We start from the raw sequence: 24,660 nt of genomic DNA, 5'->3' as shown, positions 1-24,660 counted from the left end.
TTTGGAACCTAAACTATCGCTTACCAAGAAAGAGGGTGATAAAGAGGTTCCTCTAACGGAAGAAGAGAAGAGTAAGGCGTTAGCCACTTATGAAAAGAAATGGAAAGAATGGAGGATAGGGCATGCAAAAATTATGTTATGGCTCATCAATAGCATAGACATTAAAAAATGCTCTAGTCTAGCTAAGTTTGAGCATGCCGATAAGGCTTGGGAGTACCTCAAAAATATGTATTCCCTTAAAGATATTGCATATGTATGCAATTTACAAGATAAAGTTCGGACAATGACTCAAAAAGATAAAACTATTCGAGAATATTATAATAAGTTGTCCGAACTTTGGGAAGAGTTGGCGCTTCTTGAGCCCAAATGGCATTGTGCCGAAGACATCGAGCTTCGCCAAAAGCAACTCGATATGGAACATTTCTATCAATTTGTGAATGGTCTAAGGCCGGAGTTTGAATCCACCAAATCGGCCCTTTTACATCGTGGAAAAATTCCTTCTATTGTTGATACTATAGAAGAGCTCACTATGGAGGAAAATAAACTTAGAAAAAGTACTCCAAAAGTTGATGATGACTCTGTTTTAGCTGTATCTAGACCGGAGAATCATACTCGTACTTACAAGACGCCTCATTTTAGAAGGCAAAACGGCGACTTTGATAAAAGAAAAGTTATTTGTCATCATTGTCATGAACCGGGGCACTATAGGCCTCAATGTCCAAAGTTAAAAAGAAGAGAAGAAAAAAGAGTTGCATCTGTTGAATATGAGTCAAAAGATCAAGATGCACCTGTGTCTATGGCTCAACTGATGGAAATCCTTCAACCTCTTCTCAAAGGGGTATCCTCCTCAACCGAAGCCTCAACTGGAGCGGCAGTTGCATCTTTCTCCGATCCAGGTAACTTTCCTTGGCTTTTAGATTCTGGTGCTTCTTTTCATATGACCCCAAATGTTAATAGTCTATCTGAATGTCTTAAAAATAACTCAAGTGTGTCAAAGGTTTTTACAGCCGATGGCACATCTCTTGAAGTAAAAGGAATAGGATGTTTTGAAAATCTTCAAAAATCCAAAAGATTTTTTATCCCAGAAGTTAGATATATCCCTAAACTTAATTTGAATCTCTTATCTGTCTCGCAAATATCTGATTATAGATGTAATATCTCCTTCTCTTCTCATGGTTGTTGGGTACAGGATCGCTAGTCAGGGAAGCTGATTGGGGAAGGCCATAGAGAAGGAGGACTTTATTACATGGACTTTTTGGAATTACCCAAGAATGCATTTTGTTATAATATTCAGAAATTAGAATTGGATTTATGGCACAAAAGGCTTGGCCATCCTCATATGTCTAAAATTCAATATTTTCCAAGTTTGGAAAAATTTTGTAATTCTGAAATTTTTTCTTGTAAAGACTGCATTCTTGGCAAAATGAAAAGGTTACCATTTCTTAGTAGAACTTTTGTTTCCTCACGACCACTTGAGTTAATACATTCGGATGTTTGGGGGCCCGCACCAGTTATTTCCAAAGGTGGTTATACATATTATGTCATTTTTGTTGATGACTTTTCTAGACATACTTGGATTTATTTTCTTAAACATAAATCTGATGTCTTTGCAAACTTCCAAATATTTCATAAAATGGTTAAAAATAAGTTTCAAAATGATATTTCTGTTTTTCGCACTGATTCAGGGGGAGAATTTATGTCCAACGAATTCAAAGACTATCTCAATTTACATGGTATTACACATCAAAGATCATGTCCACACACTCAACTACAGAATGGCCTAGCCGAACGCAAACATCGGCACATTATGGAAACTACTAGGACATTGCTAATTGCAAATCAAGTTTCAAAAAGTTTTTGGGCTGAAGCGGTCCTAACTGCCACCTACCTCATTAATAGGATGCCATCTTCCTCATTAAAGAATACAACTCCAATAGAAAAGCTTGTTAATTTAACTCCAGATTATTCTAGATTAAGAGTCTTTGGATGCAAATGTTTTGTTTTCACCAACAGAAATGACAAACTCTCTCCTCGTGCAATCCCATGTGCCTTTTTAGGATATGTTGATAATAAAAAAGGCTACAGGTGTTTCGATTTTCAAAATGACAAATTATATGTGTCAAGAAATGTATCTTTTTTGGAAAAAGAAAACTTCTTTGAATTTGAAAAATCCAAGGATGTCACTGAATACTCGTTTTTAATTTATCCAACTTCAAAATCCAATGAATGTGATGTTGGATGTGACCTTGACAATGATCAAAGTCCTATTGTTGTTGAAAATGATGATAATGAAGAGCAAATCCATAGGGATGTTAGTCTACAATATTCAAGACGTAGAGAGCAAAATCTTCCATGTGCATTACAAAAATACTCTGAAGTCTCACCTAGAAGAACGTCTAGAATCTCTAAACCTCCAGAAAATTTTGTGTCTTATGAATCTTTTTCACCCACGTATAGGGCCGCCATTACATTAATACAATCATATGTTGAACCATCATCCTATTCTCAAGCAAAAAATCATATAAAATGGATAGAAGCCATGAAAATAGAATTGGATGCACTAGAAAAGGCCAATACTTGGACGATACAAGATATTCCTCCGGGTAAGAAATCTATAGGTTGTAGGTGGGTATACAAAGTCAAAACCAAAAGTGATGGGACCCTGAAAAGATATAAGGCCCGTTTAGTAGCAAAAGGATATGCCCAAGAGTATGGCATCGATTATGAAGAAACATTTGCTCATGTGGCCCGTATGACCACTGTTAGAACTTTAATAGCCTTGGCCTCCATTAGAACATGGCCTATCTTTCAATTAGATGTCAAAAATGCTTTCCTGAATGGGAATCTCGTTGAAGAAGTATACATGGAAGCCCCACCTGGTATTAGTATCCCTAAGGGTAAAGCTCTTCGTCTAGAAAAAGCTCTTTATGGTCTTAAATAGGCTCCAAAAGCCTGGTATGACCGATTTAGTCATGTTATGCTTGATATTGGTTTTCAACCTTGTTTAACTGACACTGCTTTGTTTGTTAAGAAATCTGATGCAGGCATCATTCTTCTTCTTCTCTATGTGGACGATATGATCATCACCGGAGGCGACAAACAGGGAGTTGCAAATATCAAATTTCTTCTTAAAACTCACTTTGAAATGACTGACTTAGGTTTATTAAGATATTTTTTAGGCATTGAAGTTGCTTATTCCCCTCGGGGGTATTTGATATCTCAATCTAAATTTGCTCTTGATATCGTTTCCAGGTCTGAAATTACAGATGATAAGAAAGTAGACACTCCAGAAGTTGTCAATGTTAAAATGAAAATTGATGATGGAAAACTTCTTGATGATCCTACTCCTTATAGACAGTTTGTTGGAGCTTTTTCTTATCTTTCCATTACTAGGCCAGATATAACTCATGCGGTTCATACAGTCAGTCAGTTTCAGCATGCTCCCACCTCCGTGCACATGGGAGCGATTTTGCGTATTATTAGATACTTAAAATCCTCTCTTTCACGAGGACTCTTCTTGTCTGCTTCATCTTCATTAAATTTAATTGCATATACTGATGCTGACTGGGGAGGTGATCCCAATAATAGACACTCAACTACTGGTTTTTGTGTGTTCCTAGGTGAAACCTTAATTTCGTGGAGGTGCAAGAAGCAGCAGAAAGTCTCTCTTTCCTCCACCGAAGCTGAATACAGAGTCATGGCAACCACCACTATGGAGGTTGTTTGGCTCAGACGATTGCTAGCGGATATGGGAGCTAAAGCAACGCAAGCTTCAAAGATGTGCTGTGACAACAAAAGTGCGGTCTACATTGCAAGCAACCGGACATTCCATGAGCGCACTAAACACATTGAGATGGACTGTCACTATGTCAGAGAAGAATACTTACATGGAACCATTGATCTGCCATATGTTACATCAGAATATCAATTAGCAGACTTCTTCACCAAGCCTCTCGCTGCTCTCAGATTTCACTTCCTCTTAGACAAACTTTTGCTCATTGTACCGTAAGTTTGAGTGGGAGTGTTAAAATGTAAACTGTAATATATATATATATATATATATTATTTAATATTATTATATTTTCTTTTATTATTTTCTTTTTCTATTTTTCTTTATTTTCTTTTTTAGCATCTAGTTCAATAGAAACTAGATATTTGATCCAGTCAAGTTCCTGTTGGAACTTGACTGTGCAAATAGTTGTTGGACTGTAGTCCAACAGCTATAATAAATGCTGTTGGACTATAGTCCAACAGCTATAATAATAAATGATGTTGGACTGTAGTCCAACAGCTATATTAAGAGATATTGGAATCCAACGTCTCTTTTGGAGAGCTCAAAATGAGCTCTCCTCTCTCTTCCACTTTTTTGTATATATAGGGGTGAACCCCTTCAATGTAAACGATCCATGCTTCTTAAGCATTTTGTTCATGAATAAAGTATTATTTATTTTTCAAGTGTTCTTCCTTTTATACCCTTTCAAGGGTCATGCTTGTAGTGTCTCCAATAGACACTTGTTTGTGAGTTATTTGTGCATTTGTTGAAGACCACCATTTCATTACATCACATAGGTGCGAGTGCGGATGCGGGTGTGAATATGGGTGCGGGTGGCGATGCGGAACTTTAAAAAAACTTGGGTGCAGGAGTGTGGGGAGGGTATATATATATAATTTTTAACAGTTTTAAGTTAACCTAGGAATGGGTTCGGTTCTGGTAAACCCAGTAGGCCTGGGTTTGACCCTTGCGCCAACGAGGTGAGGAGGAGGAAGGAGAAGGAAGAAGAAGAAAGAGAGGAGGAGGAAGCAGAGGGAGGAGGAGGAGGCAAAGGGAGGAGGAGAAAGAAGAAAAAGAAAGACAAGAGGAGGAGAAGGAAGAAGAAGAAGAAAGAGAGGAGGCAGAGAAGGAAGAAGAAGAAAGGAGGAACAAAGAGAGAGAGAGAGAGAGTTGCATACTTTCGTCGTTGCCATCGGAAGAGGAGGAGGACGTCGCTGCTGTCGAAAGATGAGGAGTCGGGATGAGTCGTACCCTAACCCCCCCCCCCACCCCCGCCAAAATTTCTTTTTTTTAAAATGGACCAAAATGGACTCAGTCAAAGTTGACCGAGTCAATTTTGGACAAGGATAACCCTGAATGCGGGTTGACCGCATCAGGTGCTGCACCCGTGTTGCATCGCATCGATGCAGCGGCCTATTTGGCAAGTCCATGTGACATTAGCTCCTAACTCTTCAAATGCATGATGCTATTTAGTAATTCTGTGAAACACTATGACCATTATAACATTATTATCATCAGCTGGAAAACCGTCTATATGATCACAAACAGGAGAAATTTTTAAACTCACTATACATGGTGTACTAATGAAGTGCAACTCTGGCATATACATTCATTTTGACAGAAAATGAAGACATTAAAATATGATGTCAGAATGACATAATTAGAGTCTAGTCTCAGACAGCTCTCAGTAAGGATATAAAGTTATTGCATAGCATAAAAAAGCAGTTTAATAGTCAGAAAGAAAAGAGTTTATAGAGAACTTTTTACCTGTATGTTACTTATGTTATCACGATTCCAAAGCGGCATAAATAGACGATTGGCAAAACGAAGAACCAACTGGCAATTTCAAGTATTGAAAAATAAAGATTAGTGGCAAGTGGATAGGGCTCTTATTGAACACAATAAAATCTTCTTGTGTACATTACCAGGTTCTGCACCAACTCCTTTCCCAAGTAGTGATCAATACGATATATCTGTTGTTCGTCAAAGAGCCCACCTAGCTGGGAACTCAATTCCTCTGCACTGGCCAAATCTTTGCCGAAAGGCTTTTCAACAACCACTCTAGTCCAACCACCCTGATCAGCTGAAAAAGGAAAAAAGCATGTTACACAGTACACTAAAGTGGATTATAAAATCATTGTAAACTATGTACTAAGAATGCATGGTTTTCCAGATGGTGGCCTTCATTAGATTACTTTACTAAAATACCAACAAGCTTCTTGTGAAAATCTCAGGCTTGGCTTGCTTACGCTTAATAAGCTTATCTAATATAATCTTAAATGTACACACACACACACAAATATTTAGTGACACTTCTAACTTAGAAAAACACTTGCTACCATGGTTATCGTGTTTCCCATAACTGGAGGACACATTCAAATCACCTTAATTTCTTTTTTTCAGTTAAAAAAAAATGCAGCTTGAGCTTAGGTTAGTCCAACTAGACCAAGCATTAGTCTGGCAAAAGATGTACCAGGCTGGATTCTAACATCCTAAGTTCAGGCCAGGCTCAGCTCGTGTGCAGCTTACATACAGAGGTATTCTTAGTCTTAAAGGCTTAAACTGGAGGTTAACAAGTTCAAGACATCTTTTGGCCCCAAAGAATTTTTTATTTAACATGGTTCCGTATGCTTTCTTGCCTATAAATGACTGTTACTTTGCTCTCTTTTATACATTCACTAAAAGGCCCATAAGGTGACAATCAATGTGAAACCACAATTTTTGGATCAATAAGCAAAAAAGGTAGTAAATATTAATGCTCAGTAAACGGCCACAGACATTAATAACACCCTATATATGCACATGCCTGCACACACACACACACACACACACACACACACACACACACACACACACACACACACACACACTAAACATGGACAAATTTAAACATTTTAATCTATGTCACATGGGTGCGGGTGTGGGTGCAGGTGCGGGGGTGCGGCAAATATATATATATATATATATATATAATTTGTGCAGGGGAGGGGTTGAGCCCCCTCCCTGCACCCTCTTTGTGCAGGGGAGGGGTCAAGCTGATGAGTTGTGGAGCTTGATTCAGAGTTTTTGCCCTTGCAGAAAAGGGGGTCCGGGGGCTCCCCCCCCGGTGCGGGTCCCGCTGTGCGGTCAGCGGGCTGGGGTCAGGGGGGCAGCGCCCCCAGAAGAATTTTTTTTTAATAAAAAAATTGGACATAAATGACCCTGGGTGCGGTCAATGCACCCAGGGTTGGGTTGACCGCACTGGGTGCCGCACTCGCGTCGCGTCAACGCGGGTGCGGCACCCGGTTTGCCGAGTCCCTATGACATAGATTTTAATATATCTTAACAGATTCTACATGAATAAGCTTACCAACAACAGCATGGATGTGTGCATAGTGCACAAATACAGATCCAGCTTCCAACAGAAAACTTTATGCCCATTGCACAAGAGAGAAACACAAAAATAAAAACAATTTTACGGATATGTGTCACAAAAGTTTAAAATGGAAAAAAAAGCATCAAAGTTCTAGTGACAAATTCAAATTTTTTAGTTTTCTCATGTTCTTATTGGCAAAATATCAGCAAAATTTGTGTTCTTATTGGCATTAAAAATTGGGAACAAAGATATGCAAACATAAAAAAATAATATCATGTTTTTTCCCAAGAAATAGCAATTAAAAAAATCATTAAAATGATAATGTGATGATATTTTCAGAATATTGTTACATTTTGTCCATTTAAAATGGCAATCAAAATATCATGTTATTTTTACAATATTTTCAAAATACCACAGATACCCGTATGCATGTAAAGACGACTACAATGAAGAAAATTTATAGAGTTTTCTTCTTTTGTTGATGACTGCTTTAAGAATGCAAACTCTATTTGCAAGGAAAAGCATGAAAATATAAAGAGCACTAGAATCTGGATAGATGGAAATAAAGGAATAAACACATTAACCTAATCAAACCCAGATCAAATTAACAAGTTCACAGATAAAAGTAACTATCAGAGGCTCACCTCGGTTCATACAAAAGTGCCTTATCATTTTGCAGACAGGTGGATATACTGATGGTGGGAGTGCAAGATAAAAGAGCCTTCTAGAATATCCTTCATGACTCTTTCTGGAAATTTCATGCTCAGAGATTCCCTTATCTAGAAGGATAAAACCTGACTCATCATCATATGAACCACAAATGTATTTGATCTGCAAACATTCATGTCCAAACCACGTAATTGACATACGAACAGAAAAAAAATAGTGCGTAAAATCTACAATTGTCAGATTATATACCATTTTCAAAAACTTTGAAACTACTTCTGAGGACCCGGATGAATCATCATTTCCACTTTTAAGATATCTGTGAATTCAATAGCAAGCATGAAAAATCAATAATATTGATTCGATACAACTCAATATGTGTAGAGAGAATGTGGATAACAAATCAATCTTGCAGGACTTCTAAAATGGTATAAGGAAACTGCACTCATATATAATGTAAAGCCGATGGAAGTTCTCACCTTCTCTCTTGATGACACAGATTCCCCAAAGAGGAAAAGGACAAACAAAAAATGAATAATAGTCATAACCATATCTCTTATGTAGTGGCAGTCAACTTCATTATGTTTTGTCCTCTCATGAAATACAGGATTATTTGCTATATATGTAACCGCCTTGTTATCACACATCATTACCATAGGAGATGAAAACTTCACTTGAAAATCATTTAGTACAGTTCGAACCCACATCAATTCAGCTGTTGTTTGGGTCATAGCCCTATATTTTGATTCGGCACTCGACCTAACAACCACAGTTTGCTTCTTACTTCTCCATAAAATTAAGTTACCTCCCACAAACACACAGAATCATGTGGTAGATTTGTAAAATCCACAGTTTTAAAAAAAAAAAATTATATTGGACCCGGGCCGGGCCGGGTCGGGTCCGGACCCGACATAGGAGAAAGGGTTTTGAGAAAACCTTTTCCCCTGTGCGACGCAACTCCCCCCCCCCCCCCCCCCCCCCGCGCCTGCGACCTGATAAGGGAAGCCAATCGAGGCTTCCCCGATTTTTCGCCCCTCGAGCTCTTTAAGAGCACTGCAGGGAGGGCGAGGGGAGGCACGCCTCTCTCTCTCTCGTCGCCCTTCGCCCCCATCGCGCCGACCTCCCCCTTCCCTACGCACGCCACCAGCGTCGCCGTCGCTGCGCCCCACGCCGACGTCGGCCACCGACGTCATTCTCCTCCCAGGTACGCCGTCTCCAACCTTTTCTCCTCCCTCTTCTTCTCTCTCTTCCCCCCCCCCCCCCCTCTCCTCTGTGGCCTGCGAAGGGGTCGGTAGGAGGTTGGTGGCTCCTGTCGCCCCGGTCTCTCTCTCTCTCTCTCTCTCTCTGGCAGGGGTTAGTCCCCCTGTCGCCTCTCGATCTCCGGTAGGCAGGGGCAATGCCCCTGTCGCTTCCTGTTTCCCGACAGGCAGGGGCTCGCCCCCGCTGCCTCTAGGGTTTTGGCACGCAGGGGTAATGCCCCTGCCGCCTTCCTATCTCGGCTGGCAAGGGCAATGCCCTTGTCTCCCTTTGTTTTGCTGGGCAGGCAGGGGCTCGCCCCCCGCCGCCTCTTGGCTTCTGGGAGGGCAAGGGATATCCCCCTGCTGCCCCTTGGTTCTCGGCACGCAGGGGCTTGTCCCCCTGACACCCCCATCCCGATTTCTCCCTCCCTCTTGGGGCTGTCAAAGAGTCGGCAGGGGCCCAATCACCCCTGCAACACCCTCTTTTTCCCCCCTTTTTGGTGTAGCCGTGACTCTGTCAGGCAGGGGCTGAGACCCCTGCCATTCGTCGATTCATCAGGCAAGGGGCTGAGGCCCCTGCCATCCCTTATTTCGTTAAGCAGGGGCTGAGGCCCCTGCCATTCCCTATTTGAACGAGCAGGGGCCAAGGTCCCTGCCGTTTATAATTGTGCCAAGCAGGGGCCGAGACCCCTGCCATTTCTTGTTCGCCATGCAAGGGGCCGAAGCCCTTGCCATTCTCTGTTCCGCCTGGCAGGGGCCGAAGCCCCCTGCTGTTTATTAATTTGTTTGGCAGGGGCCGAGACCCCTGCCATTCTGTGTTGGCAAGCAAAGGGGCCGAGGCCCTGTCACTTGTCGCCTTCGAGAGGCAGGGGCTGAGGCCCCTGTCGGCTGTTTTGTCAGGCAGGGGCCGAGGCCCCTACCACCCAATGTTTGTCAAGCAAGGGCCGAGGCCCCTGCCATACGTTGCTTTGTCTGGCAGCCCTTCGTTTCACTGTCAGGCAGGGGTCGAGGCCCCTGCCATTCACTATTTCGTCAGGCAGGGGCCGAGGCCCCTGCCATTTGTTGTTCTGTAGGAAGGAGCCGAAATCCCCGGTCGCCTAATCCTACCCTGGTCCCCGTTGCACCATAAAATTTTATTATCATAATGGAATACTCACACTTTTGCAGACTTCGCATCGAACCCCGCTCTGGCTCCGCGGCCTGAGCCTCGTATCATCTACACCCGTAGACGCACACAGCTGCACGACATCCCGAGGTAGGGGAAAGTCGCACGAAGGGTTTGTATGAATGAAATAAGATATAAGGATTTCATGATCGAATGGTTTATTTGGCATACATGTTTACCTATAGGATTACTTAACTGGTGATTGTCTGTGTTTTGTTTCCGCATCCGTATTCTTTAAAATTACATGCTTATTGTGAGCTCTACGAGTAGACTCGTTGCTAGAAAGATCTTATTACTGTATTTCCGCATTGCTCACTGTTGTAAGTTACTGTAGATGCCTTACTGGTTATTGCCTGATGAATCTTGTATGAGACTTCTTGCTTCTTAGTATTCGAGCATGCCAAGTAAAATACTGATTTTATGAAACACGGTGATGGGTTATCTATCGAGAAACCCACGAACTTACTATCGTAATCAGACCTTAAGGCAGGTATGATACAAATAGTGCGGGAGGTCATTGAGTACCTCGAAATGAACCATCAACACTTTATTGATATCAATGAGATATATGTTGCTAAAAGAGTATCGGCCTCCACAGGCCAATTGCTAAAAGAGCAATACATGTCATGTATGAACCAAAAGAATCATAAAACATTATATGTTGCCCTCTCATCGTAGTCGTACCTCTAGGAAGATACAATCGTACTTTTTGGACAAGTACATCCCATGTGGGTTACGATGGTTGGATGATGAGGTTGTAACAACCTCAATGCGTGCATTTAGCACAATGCTGAGATCACATAAATGGTGACAACTCGCCTTCACAGGCAAGATGCGCGAGTGGGTCTAATAGACCAGAGCATGTAGGATGGGGCGGCGGTTAAGAAACCCCCGTCGTACCCATTCGACCTTCACGGTTCATCAAGAAAGAGGATGGATGGTACAAAAACTCCGATGGACAGGTTGTTAACAACCACCCCACGGGCAAAAGACTCGGCTTCCCCAGTCATCGGAGTTAGGGGAAATGGGATTACCATAAATCATCCTAGGTGGTAACTCCCAGGTACTTCTGCAAAAGTTGGATGCATTCCATGGGCCACGAATGCCTTTGGGGATTTACTCTCTTGGTCACTGACCGTTCCCTTAGGAGCGGACTCAGTCAGCCATCCGGGTTAATGAAAACACTTGACATAATAAACCCCCGGATCGGTCTCGGTTGTTTCTACGTTTCGCGTCTGTGCGTACCCACATGCTAGTTAATATCAGAACTTAAAGAATATCTTTTTGAATAGTTGTAGCTGATTGAGACTTACACAGCTTGAACTGCTTCGAACAATAGTTCTTTGCACATATTACACTTGTTAGAATAGATTACAACTGTATTGATTGTTTTTAATTGCTTATCTCATGAATATCCTGCTTTATTTTCATTCTACTTATCTATTCGTGCACCTACTGGTTTGTTATGAAACTGACCCATTTCATAGGCAGGTGAGGAGTAGGACTTCACAGACGGCCGATGGCGTGGTGCAATATGGCTCAAGATTTCTCTTCTTTCTGCTGGTGTATTGACTCTGAGTTTTAGAATTTTTCTTTAGATTATGGAACTTTGGGAAATTGCTCATTTTGTAATAAACTGCAGATTTTATTAATAATCTATTGCATTATTTCCTCAATTCCTTTTTCGTAGTTGTTCATGTGAATGGTGGTCTTTCAGCTAACGTACCCAGGATTGTTGACTTGTGTCCCTTTCTAAATGTCTTTCGCTGCTATTTTTTTTAAAAGTGAAAACTTTAAATCTTTGAAGGGTTTTTCGATAATGTTTTCGAAATCACAAGTCGAAATTTTGGGGCGTTACAAGATTTCCTATCCTCTACAGATCCAGCATAATTAGCATCAGAGTAAGCAACTATCTCCAGGGTCCCCCCTTTCTTGAATAATAACCCTTTTTCAGGAGAAGATTTTAAGTACCGGAGTATCATTATTACAACATTCCAGTGTACCTTAGTCGGTTTATCCATGAATTGGCTAACCTTGCTTACTGCTAAAGCAATATTAGGTCTAGTTATTGTCACATATAGTAGCTTCCCTACCAGTGAGCGATAGCTTCTACTATCAACAGGTTTTGACCCTTCTTCCAATAACTGAACTTTGTGATCCATGAGAATATATGTTGGTTTAGCTCCCAACATTCCTGTCTCTTTTAATAAATCAAGAACATACTTCCGTTGAGACAAAACCACGCCTTCATTGTTCCTGGCAACTTTTATGCCCAGAAAGTATCTAAGTGGACCAAGGTCTTTTGTAACAAAATGTTTTTGAAGATGAGCCTTTGTAGCGGCAATATCTTTCATATCATCTCCTGTAAGGATGATGTCATCCACATATACCACCATAACAACTAGACCTGAGTTAGTTTTCTTAATAAATAATGTGTGGTTTGACGCTGACCTATTAAAACCAAACTTTGACATCACTTCAAACAACTTTTAAAAGAGCTCAAGAACTTTGCTTCAGACCATATATCGCCTTTCTTAATCTGCACACCATCTGACACTCCCCCTCAACCTCGAACTCAGGAGGTTGTTACATGTATACTATTTCAGACAGATCTCCATATAGGAATGCATTTTTCACATCTAGTTGACACATACTCCATCCATGGTGAACAGCTACGGAGAGAACAAGACAAATGGTACCCATCTGTGCGATGGGAGAAAATGTTTCAAAGAAATCAACACCATATGTCTGAGTATAACCTTTTTGCTACTAATCTGGCCTTGTATCTTTCAATTGAACCATCTGAGTTGAACTTAATGGTATATACCCATTTGCATCCAACAATGTCTGCATCCAATGGGGGATCAACCAGGTCCCATGTCTGTTTAGCTGTATTATAATAAATTAGACCATCTGCAATATGAGGTTCGACGCTATTCATGATCCATATCATAACAATGTCATTATCTTCATCCCAAGTAATATATTTTCCCACTTTATCATTTGGTTCAGTTTCCAACAAAATATGTTTTCTACGATGTCCAGATACCGACATCATAAACATTCTGGACCACCTGGCATAGTTTGTTTTATTTAATTTTACGGAAGAACCGTAAGAGAAGGGATTTGCAAATGCTTTATATTCTCCAATAGTCTCATTCTTGGAATCGAATTTCGGAACTTCACCCATAATGAATAATGCTAACTCAGGAGATATTGCTAATAACACTTTTTCTTTACTCGAGCGTTTGTGCAGACAGAAGAAGTGCTCACGCTCCCAAAGACCTATTGCTCTGATACCATGTGGAAACTCTAATGGAGCACACAGGAACCGAGGCAGAGAGAGAGAGGTAGGCAGAGAGAGAGGGAAAGTCATTATCTCATTAGGGCTAATCTCCTCTAGTTTAAATAGAGGTTAGCCTAAAAAGAAAATTACATATGGGTCCCTCATTATATATAAAATACCAAAAAACAACTTTAAGAATAAAAGAAACTTCAGATGGTCGACTAATCTTAACAGGTTCCAATCGAGCTAGGCTTGGTTGGGTTTCAACCGAGCCAGGCTTAGCTTTTTCCTCTCTTGCGCAAGAATCGAGCCTGGCTCGACTTTTTTTTTCTCTCCTGTGCAGGAACCGTGCCTGGATCGGCCGTGGGCTCACGCTGGGTAGACCCAACCGAGTTGAGCTCAGTCAATATCGATCCCAGCTCAGTTTTTCATTTATTTATTTATCAAGTTCAACCGAGCTTGGCACGGTTGGGTCCAACCAAGCCCGACACGACCAAGGGCCAGCCACCTTACGACAGAAGGGCCTGGACGTCGGCCCTCTCCCCCTTTTTCTCCCTGTTGTTGAATCGAGCAAAACTCGGTCATATCTCGAACCGAGTGCGGCTCGATCTGACCGTCGAGCCCTCACCCCCCTCTTTGCACGAACTCGGATCGGTCAAGAGGCAACTTAGAGCTGCCTCTTACTTGGCTCAACAAAGCTGAGTTCGGCAAATGTCGATTAGGTCAAACCGAGTTCGGCTCGGTCAAAACTAGTCAACTCGATTCCCCACCGAACAAAACCCGACTTTTTATGCCTCATTCCACCCAGTTCGGCTTGCTAGCGAAGTTGGCTCAATTTCTTGTATCGAGCCTCGATCGGTCTGGTCGGCTCGAACGGGGTTCAAGTTTGACCCCTGCAATGCAATCGTCACCTCATCCACTAAAATAAGGTTTTAATATCATCTTTTATGCAACACAATATAATCATTTTAGCGCTCCACACCGGCACAACGAATACGACACGCTTGCCAAGGCACGGGCCTTTAAGAACCTACACTCGGAATCATCAACGAGTTAGACCATCTCTGAGATAGGGGAAAGATGCATACGAGGACAAATAACGGAATACTTTTAACTTATATGTATATATATATATATATATGTTTTTAACTCAAGAATGCAGTTTTGCATATTCTTGTCCATTTAAATTATATTATTTACTTTGCCGCCATGCTATAATGTGCACAGGCTTTTGCTTACGCAATTTATTTAGCCGATGTACGGTTTCGTACATCGTGCACCGCTTACATAATTTATTTAGCCGATGTATGGTTTCATATATCGTGCACTGCTTACGCAATTTATTTAGCCGATATACGGTTTTGTACATCGTGCATCGCTTACGCAATTTACTTAGCTCGATGTGCGATTTTGCACATCGGACCTTGCTTTATGTCATTTACCTTGCTGCCGCACTACAATGTGCACAGGCTTATGCTTTAATATATATGTATTCTATATACATATATAACTTTATAAAGTACATAGTTTTGCGTACTCCTGCATACTTTAGATTATGCGTATATTTAAAGATGCAGATTTGTGTATCCTCGCAAAGTCTCTATTTTTAAAAGGATTTCACATGCAAGATTTTAAGCTCGTATTATTCGTTGTCTCGAAAAAACAAAACAAGTATTTGGCATTTACGTATTCGCAACCGAGTTTTTTCCCTCAAATCTGCGTAACAGAAAGACATCGACTACGTAGCCCTAGGTGGTACGTACGTTTGGTCCTCCTCTTTCGTATTCGAAATGACTCGGATATTTCCCGGTCTAAAACATAGAACTTTGAAATTTCTAAATAAATGTTGGGATTTCTTATCAAAAACCGATATCCCTCAAATCGTAGTGGTACTATCAAACATGCACGGCATGTTAGTACTACAATGATTGGACGGGAGGTTATGGTAACCTCGTAGTGTAAAAAAATGCATGATGATTAAAAGAAAATCACATAAATTGTGATAATCACCTTCACAGGCAAGATGCTCGATTTAGTTTAAAAGACCAGAGCATATAGAATGGGTCGGTTAAAATAGAACCTGACATACTCATTTGTCTCTTTAGTTCTATTAAGAGAAATAATGAGATGGTACAAAAACTCTGATGGACAAGTTGTTAACAACTATGTTCTTCGAGTAGCAATGACTCGGTGTTCCCAGTCATCGGAGTTAGGGGACTGAGCTACCAAAATTATCCTAGGTGGTAGATCTCAATGACTTCTGAAGATGTTCAGATGCATCCTTTTGAATAAGTGACTTCTGAAAAATTCTCTCGGTCATTGGTTGTCCCCTTAGGAGCGGTCTCAGCTAGTTGTTTGAGGTATCAAAATACATAAAACAACAAACCCCCGAGCAGTCTCAGTTGTTTCTACGTTTTTCCTGTGCATACCCTCAGGACAGGTAATTATCGAAATAAGATTATCATGCTCATTTTGCTTATTTTGAACTACACATCACGAAAGGAACAATGTATATGTTAATCTTGTTCCGAATTTTGATATATATGCACTTACCAGATTTTTATAAGTCTAACCTGTTTTATAGGGTACAAGTGATGATTAGGTCGATACAGCAGGCGATGGCACGATGACGTGATGATATCAAGATCCCACTCTTTCTCTGTTGCGTAGCTCTTGAGGACGTTTTGTAACTTTCTATAAGAGTTTCTTTGAAATTCCTCTTTTTGGGTAAACTTTAATTATTAAAAACCTCATTTTGAATCTATATGGTTTCCATGCTTATATCCAAATCCATTATGTAAAGGAAAGTTCGCCTGTAATGCACCCAAGGTCCGTTGACTTGTTATTTCAAACACTTTTTTTTGAACTGCCACTTTAAACTCTGAAAAAGGATTGATTGCAAAGCATTTAAATTTTTCTTAAAAAATTACAAGTTCGGGATTTAGGGGCATTACATAATATCAAACAAATTACAGACGAACTTGTGAAAAACTATTTTCTAGATAGACAATTCTCAATTTTACATTTATCCCAGATGAAAACAAATAAAATGAAAATGGAGTTTTTTTTTTTGAAAAGGAAAACTTACCCACGTATCCGGTTCCTTAAATCATCATCTGAAATCTTTGTCCTTGCATATCCGAAAATGTGAACTTCATTTTGTTGTAGGAAGCCCTAGATAAAGTTGGAGAGAGATCCTTAGTGGAGTATGTAATTCAAATGACATCTATGAGTACCAAAATTAATACTATCACATGGAAAAAGAAAAACTCAATGCATAATAACTAGCAGGAATAATTACACAGAATGAAATTAAACATGACGATGAATGTGAGGAACTAAAAGAAAATACCAGAAATCAATTATAAGTTTGGTCCATTGAACAAATAAACTAAACAAATAAGGTAAATGGTTGTAAGAAAATCATGTGAGAATGTTAAATGTACCTCCTGAGATTAACTGTTAAAACAGATGGATGCCACACCATGTGAGAGATGTGATGACACACGTATCATCATACACTGGCATGCACATGTACACAAAAGAGAAATTTACACAATCTGCAGACATGAATGTGCATATGGTGCATCTCCTTTTTTACTGTAATCATTTCTTCTCATTAGGGTCAACAATAAGTCAGACAAATATAATCCACCTATTATCCTTAGAATCATCTTTGTTTATTCTTTTTCTTTTGCTTTTATTCCTCCCTGCCTAGGCTGTGGTAGGGATTGCTAGACATTATTGAGCCATTGTATAAAAATGGAGAGAATTTAATGCAACTCCGTGAAAGATATTGGACCCATTTTGTGTTAACACCAATATAGCACAGATTGACATAATGTTTCTAAGAGCTAGAGACTGATGTTTCAAAACTGCTGATGAAGGAATGCCAGAGGAAGATGAGAGATGAAAGATGGCGAAAGTAGAAGTATAAAGCTACATACAAATACTCATTAGCCACTCTTTTATATAAAATAATGTTCGATTTGTAAGAAAATGAGTTTGCCTTCAAAGTAATAATTCCAAAGATTTTCTACATGTATTATGTGGATCCTAGCATCTTAAAAATGTCATGAAAACATATAAAAGAAAAAAACTTTCAAAGTGTTGACAGTAATATTTTCACAACATTTTGAAAATTAAATTATGCACTTAAAATTCATATTGTAGCCAAAGATCTTATATTTCCAACAAACTAAAAATCACCCAATCCACGTTCAATTAGCTACATCATTATATAAGTTGATTGTAGTGACCCCAGACCTGAATAAAAAATTCATCCAAATTTTTTTTCTTTTCTTGAACTGAAAATAGATACAACCTTGTATCCTTGAGCTGTTGGATATGATCAACCAAAATGAGAAGATTACACTGTTCAGATAATGCAGTTGACCTAACTGTAGAACAAATCATTGGCTTTTCTATATCTCTGTGCAACGGAGACATTTTTAAAAGATCATAAAAATCCCCAAGCATGGAGCTAATTTATATATGTTCTGTCTTCACCCAAAGATCAAGTTTTAGTGAAACTTCTAATGTGTTCATTGCAAACATGTTTCTCTCATGCCGCATGGCGATGAGCTGAGCTTCTTGGTAAACAAGTTGAGCTCACACATAAGTCTTTCTAAAACTTGTTAAACTCATCAAGAGCTAGTTAAGATCCAAGTGTGTTAATAACATTTTATCAAAAATTATTGATGGCATTTAAGTGAATTTAGAAATGATTATTAATATTTACAACATTATGTTGTATTAAACAATTAAATAAGATGTACAAGATGCAGATTTAATTCTTCAAGCATTATAAGGTAGTGTTCTTTGTTAAAATTAGTATAGATTTTGTGTAAATACATACATATTTAACTATATATATATGTGTGTGTACATATACTTTTCATATACTTTGTATATGATAGTATGTTTATATATATATATATATATAGTTAAATATATATGTATATAGGCCATGGCTGCCAGTTGAGGAAGCGGGAGCGGGACCGGGAAGCGAGGCACTTTCAAAATTTTAGGAAGCGGGAAGTGTGGGACCACTTAGGAGCGAATCGAGAATCGTATCGGAAAAGACCTAGGAAGCGAGGGGAAAGCAAAAAAAAATAAAAATAAAAAAATTTGAAAAAAATAGGGGAAGCGAGGGGGAAGTGTGATGGGAAGCGCACTTCCCATTAAAGGGAAGCGCGCTTCCCATTTAAAAGTGGTGCTTCCCCGCGCCGCCGCGCGTTTCGGAAGCACGACGTTTCGCGCTTCCGAAGCGTGCTTTGAGGAAGCACGCTTCCGAAGCGTGCTTTGAGGAAGCACGCTTCCCCACTTACCTAGGTGCTTCCGGTAACTCTGATATAGGCTACATTTTGTACTTTTCCTTTTCTTTCTATATTTTCTTTTTTATTTTATTTTCTTTCTTTTTAGGTTTGACCATGGGATTGACCAGCCGTTGGAGCTGGCCCAACGGCTGGCCAGCACACCTCTCTTGTTTATAAATAGGGGATAAATCCCCTTGTAAGCTTTTTTTTAAAGCTCTCTCTCTCTCAATAATATATTTTTCTTATGCCTTTGTGCATTTGTGCCCATTTGTGAGTGTTATTTTGTGCCTTTGTGCACATATTTTTCGTTGTGAATATAGTGGGTTAATTAAGTCGTCTTTTGACTTCATCTTCTTGAAGATATTTTTACATGGTATCAGAACGAGGTTTATAAGAAGCTAGCGTGTGTGCTGCAGTCAACGTGATTGTTGCCTCGAAAAACATGCCTACTCCTCATTTTTCTATTTTGGCTTGGAAAGTTCTTGCAAACTCCTTCTCCTTTGGCATGCTACAAGAATAGCTAAAGAAAAACCCGTTGTGGTGTGTGTTCAATTATGAAGATTCTCGTGTCTCTCAAAAAGCTTTTCCATGGCGGAAAATGATTCACATTTCTCTCTCGGATTCAAACTCAACGGCTCAAACTATCATGTTTGGGCCAGAAATATGGAAGCTCATATCAAGGGAAAAGAGCTTTCGGGCTACATCAAAGGTACGATTTTGGAACCCGAGCCTAAAATTACTATAATTGAAAAAGGAAAAATAAAAGTTCTTGAAGAAGAGAAAAGAGTGAAGGCATTATAAAATTCTTTCATGGATTTTTTCTACGATTGAGACTAGGATTAATGCCAATATTTTAAAATTCAAGAAGGCATCTCAAGTTTGGGAATATCTTGAGAGGATGTATACCTCGAGAGATTTATCTCACAAATGCTATCTTCAAAAAAAGGCTTTAACCCTTCAACAAAGAGAAATGACTATTAGAGAATATTTTGCCGAATTATCATCTATTTGGGATGAACGCGCTCTCCTTGAACCAAAGTAGAGTAGGAAAGCTATTGAGCTACGATACAAACAATTAAAAGAAGACCGTTTTTTTCAATTGAGTAGTTCTGTTGTGTTTAAAAAAAAAATTGTTACCAAATTGGGTTAAAATTTCGGATCGTTACACTCAAGCCCAACCAACTGCTATCAAGCATACTTGTACTAAGCCTGAGAAATACTCATGCTCCACTTAAGCCCCAACAACAAAGCTCGAGCTTGGAAAAGTTAATTATGAAGTCAAACTTGAACACTCCAATCATTCTCAGCTCAGATTATGCTTCACGTGCCCAAAAACTACAAATTTTCTTGCAATTTAGGCAGAAAAACATCCTTCAAGTCTCTTATGAAGCTTATGAAACAAAAATCCTACAGAAGGTTTTATTTGGAGGAATGTGCATAAGAAAGTAAAACTAGAAATAACCTGACAGATATTCCCAAAAGTGTAAACTTGTGCAGATGAGAGAGTTCTAGGATAGATAAATAAGGAATTGGCTTCAATGCCTTATAAAGAGTCAAAAGATAAGAAAACACACTTGAAAGATTCTTCAAGATTTTTTGGATTTTTTGGCATTTTCTTAGTTATTTTAAGGACATTTTGGTTAAACAGATTGTATACAGACATATAAATTTAGAAATGAAAGCAACAAAAAGGTTCATTTGAATTTCCAAACCACAGTATCCTGTAGCGATTTTGCAAACAAAGCTGCTTTTTTTTCCTTCTCCCAACATCTTCTTTCAAATGCAACAAAAATAATCCTCTGGAACTCACTGAATTGTAACCTAGAACAGATCATAACACTGAAAAGGAACATCCAGCTGTCATAACATGTCCTGGACATTCAACTCAGTGTATCATGTATTGCATTGGCTACTTGCTAAACCCAAATAACCAATTAGCTCTATCTTCAAAGACTATAAATGGTATTGCATGTGCATAACATCTTCCATTAGCAAACCATAAAAAAAACATATAAAAGAAAATATGAGAATTGTTAGAATTTGAAAAGGTAATAAATCATAATTAAACCTTCTCGAAGATCTAAATCAGAAATTAAAAAAATCAGGAAAAATATGTTCAGTTTGGCAAGACTTATGCACTCATGCTTCTACTCCAACCAAAACTGCACGCATTGTAGCAGTTATAACAGTTTGTTAATGGTTCCAGGAAGGATATACAACATGACCAACAAAAATCAGAAATTGAAGCAAGCATCTCTTATTATCTGTAGCATACCTGCCTGAAAAGATTGAAAAGAGCTGGAAATGTCTTTTTCTTGGCAAGGTCTCCTGAAGCACCAAGGACAATGATGGAAAGGCATCCGTTTTCTGACAAAGTTTCAGGTTCTGTTCTGTCAGAAAAGGATTCACCCTTCACAGAGTCCCCATCTGAGAAAGAGTCACTTCTCACAGTCACAGGTAATATTCTAGATCCCATGGCAACAGTGGAATGGGTACTGAGACTGCCTTGTGATCACAGAGATAAATTTTGTATGATCTGCAGTTTAAAAAATTTAAAAGAAAATATTCTACTCAAAATTAATTGTATGAACCATACTAAATAATGCAGACAGTTATGTATCAGAGTAAGTATAAGCAAACAAGATCAACCAAAGATCAGCTTTGCTACCCATCTATTTCCTTGAGTGGCAGGTAACCATGAGGAATAACAAAAGAAAGAAGAAAAACTACATGAATGTATCAGTGCAAACTACTGTGTCAACGAATCCAGAGGTGTACAATTTAAGAGGCTGAACAAGAAAACTTTTAGTGTTTGTTATATGTGGCCCATTAATAAAGCCCCCTGAACCAATGACTTCTAAGAAAAGTAGTGGACATTGTAGTGAGCTGATAGCCATCAAAGCCCCTATCTATTGCATGTCTACTATGGCCTTGAAGCTCCCTAAACCAATGATTTCTGAGAAAAGTAGTAATATTGTAGCGAGATGCTAGGCATCAAAGCCTCTATCTATTGCATATATATTATGGCCTTTTGTATACTGTGTTCCAAAAGTAATCACGCTATCTACACCATTCAGATAGATGCTTCTACACAAGATTTTATACCTAATCAACAATGACTAATAAGTCTCCTTTCAAGCAATTGCTCTTGCCAACATGATTTCAAAACAAGTGAAATGGCAATTCATGCATCTTCTTTGTTTCAATGTGTCAAACTCATCAATTAGGACAATATTTGATTTGAAGATACCTTTAGATCTTGATTTTTAAATTGTTTTACTCAGGAAGCGATTCGGGAAGCGTAAGCGGGAAGCAGGAAGTGAGGCACTTTCAAAATTTTAGGAAGTGGAAAGCTTGGGACGACTTAGAAGCGAACCAGGAATCGTCTCGTAAGTGACCTAGGAAGCGAAGAGGAAGCGAGGGGGAAGCGAAAGGAGAGAAAAAAAAAATACAAACAACAACTACGCCTTCATCCCAAAACAATTGGGGTCGGCGATATGAACCAAAAAAGAAAATCATTCTGGGTCTTCCACATGAATCCTTCTCCTCCAATCATTTCTATCCAATGCCATGTCCTCGGTGAGGTTCAAAGCATTCATATCCTTTCCTATCATCTCCATCCAAGTCTTCTTAGGCCTACCCCGACCTCTTTTAACTAATACATTTTTCCATTTCTCCATCCTTCTAACTGGAACATCATTAGGCCTTCACCGAATATGTCCAAACCACCGTAAATGATTCTCTCTCATCTTATTTTCAATGGATGCAATGCCTACCTTCTTACGTATCTCCTCGTTTTGAATCTTATCTTTTATTGTATTTCCACACATCCATCTAAGTATCATCTCAGCTACACTCATTTTTTGAATATGATGTATCTTGGCAGCCCAACATTCCGTATCATATAGTAAAACGGGCCTAATTGTCGTTCTATAAAACTTTTCCTTCAACCACAATGGCATTCTATGATCACACAACACTCCAGTTGCACTTTTTCATTTCATCCACCCAACCTTTATCCTATGATTTACATCTCCATCAATTTCTCCATACTTTTGAATGATAGATCCCAAATATTTGAAACAGTCATCCACCAGTATTTCTTGCTCACGAAGCTTCACTACACTCCCATCATTACTTCGTTGCTTACTAAACCGACATTCTATATATTCTGTCTTACTCTTACTCAACTTAAAATCTCTTGCTTCCAATGTTTGTCTCCATAATTCTAACTTAGCATTAACCCCGACTCTAGACTCATCAATCAAAACAATATCATCAGCAAACAACATACACCACGACACATTTTCTTGAATTGATCTCGTAAGCTCATCCATCACTATAGCAAATAGGAAAGAGCTTAATACAGATCCTTGATGTAACCCAACCGTTATAGGAAAATTGGTTGTCACCCCTACATAAGTGCAGACAATGGTTACTACTCCTTTGTACATATCTTTAATTATACTAATGTACTTAAGAGAAACACCTTTCTTCATCATTGTCCACCAGAGAATATCCCTAGGTACTCTATCATATGCTTTCTCCAAATCAATAAAAACCATATGCAAATCTTTGTTCCTCTCTCTATATCTCTAAAAATAAAATACAAAAAAATTAAAAGGGGGGGGGGAAGCAAGCTTCCCCTAAATTGGGAAGGGCGCTTCCCATTTTTTTGTGCGCTTCCCGTCACGTTTCGGAAGTGCGCTCCCCTACTCCCTATGGTGCTTCCGGTAACTCTTGTTTTACTAAAGAGGTCCAAAAAACTGCAAGGAGTTGGCAACCCTAGACTTTTAAAAAATTCTTCAAAACTACTAAATTTCTACTTTTAAAGAGGTGCTTGAGATTGACTAATTTTGGATTTGTATTTGATACTTACTGTATGATATAGAAAGTTTTATAAAAGAAAACTAATTTACAAGAGCGCCTAAAATACAATGATATAGCTCGTCACTTGATGTTGATTATTTCCATCATTGAATTGTTAACCTGACTAATTTTAGCAATTCTTGGCAAGTTGTGATGCAGATGCAAGGACAGGCATAGTTCAAAAGCCTGGCAGTCCAAGGTAATCAAAGGATGAAACTTTAAATTGCAGCAATTTCATAAACAAAACTTCAGAATCAACACCAACCAACCATCACCATCTTACATCAAACAATAAACCCCCCGAAAAACATAAAGAATACTTAACGCAAAACCAACACACAGATACGCTCCTAAACTAAAACCTGCATCATGATCATCAAGCAAGAACACCCTCATAAATAAAGAAAATTCAAACTCCACCACCACCACCACCAAAAATTAGACAACTAAATCATCAGATCCATGAATTACTGTGAAAATCTTACATGAAGTAAAGAGCTAACTACTGAACCAACAAGAACACCGATGGGTGACTCCACAGAAAAGAACCAAATAGACCAACAAATTGGCTCTTGAATTGATTACAGAATTCAGACAGAAGCAAAGAAAAAAATGGAGTTCCCGTTTACCTGTAGCAAAACCCAAGTTGGTGTTCTCCCTCTCTACTTTTTGCTTTCAATGTGAATAATGGGAAGGAGCGGTGTTTATAGATCCTGACAGGGACGGAGACAGACTCGTGCTGTGCCACCAACCCAACGTCGTTGTTGAACTTTGCCACCTACAAAGGAGAATTTTAATGGACAGACTTGCCATTGGTTCTTTCCACAATGTCTGCTGTGTTTTGATTTTACATTTATACTATATTACATCGTTTTGTTAAGAAATTATAAACAATTTAATTTCGTTATGTGTTATGAGGCAAATGGGGATAGCCATTGTTGACTCAATGAACCAAGTCTCTCTCTCTCTCTCTCAAATACATAATACAAAG

General features: G+C 39.2%; 1 protein-coding gene across 3 annotated transcripts in view; it reads right to left on the bottom strand.

The window, feature by feature from the left end:
* LOC149840851 (glucose-6-phosphate 1-dehydrogenase, cytoplasmic isoform-like) overlaps nt 1-24,351 on the bottom strand; it is an 87,873-nt gene extending 63,522 nt beyond the window's left edge. For 2 of the 3 annotated variants that reach the window (XM_090003383.1, XM_090003385.1), the window contains exons 1-7: nt 24,299-24,351; nt 21,076-21,336; nt 16,571-16,656; nt 8,046-8,112; nt 7,772-7,958; nt 5,698-5,855; nt 5,540-5,608 (exon numbers count right to left, since the gene is read on the bottom strand). In XM_090003383.1, the coding sequence (XP_089859509.1) occupies nt 5,540-5,608; nt 5,698-5,855; nt 7,772-7,958; nt 8,046-8,112; nt 16,571-16,656; nt 21,076-21,276 (768 nt within the window). In that variant the 5' untranslated portion in view covers nt 21,277-21,336; nt 24,299-24,351. Of the gene's footprint in view, nt 1-5,539; nt 5,609-5,697; nt 5,856-7,771; nt 7,959-8,045; nt 8,113-16,570; nt 16,657-21,075; nt 21,337-24,154; nt 24,243-24,298 lie in introns of those variants that run through there. The other variant, XM_090003384.1, reaches the window with a different exon arrangement.
* Between the last annotated feature and the right edge of the window lie 309 nt (nt 24,352-24,660).

Source organism: Nuphar pumila, chromosome 4 (genome assembly GCF_984573655.1).
Source record: "Nuphar pumila chromosome 4, dmNupPumi1.hap1.1, whole genome shotgun sequence".
Classification (NCBI taxonomy): Eukaryota; Viridiplantae; Streptophyta; class Magnoliopsida; order Nymphaeales; family Nymphaeaceae; genus Nuphar; species Nuphar pumila.
This window is presented reverse-complemented; position numbering and strand designations above follow the sequence as displayed.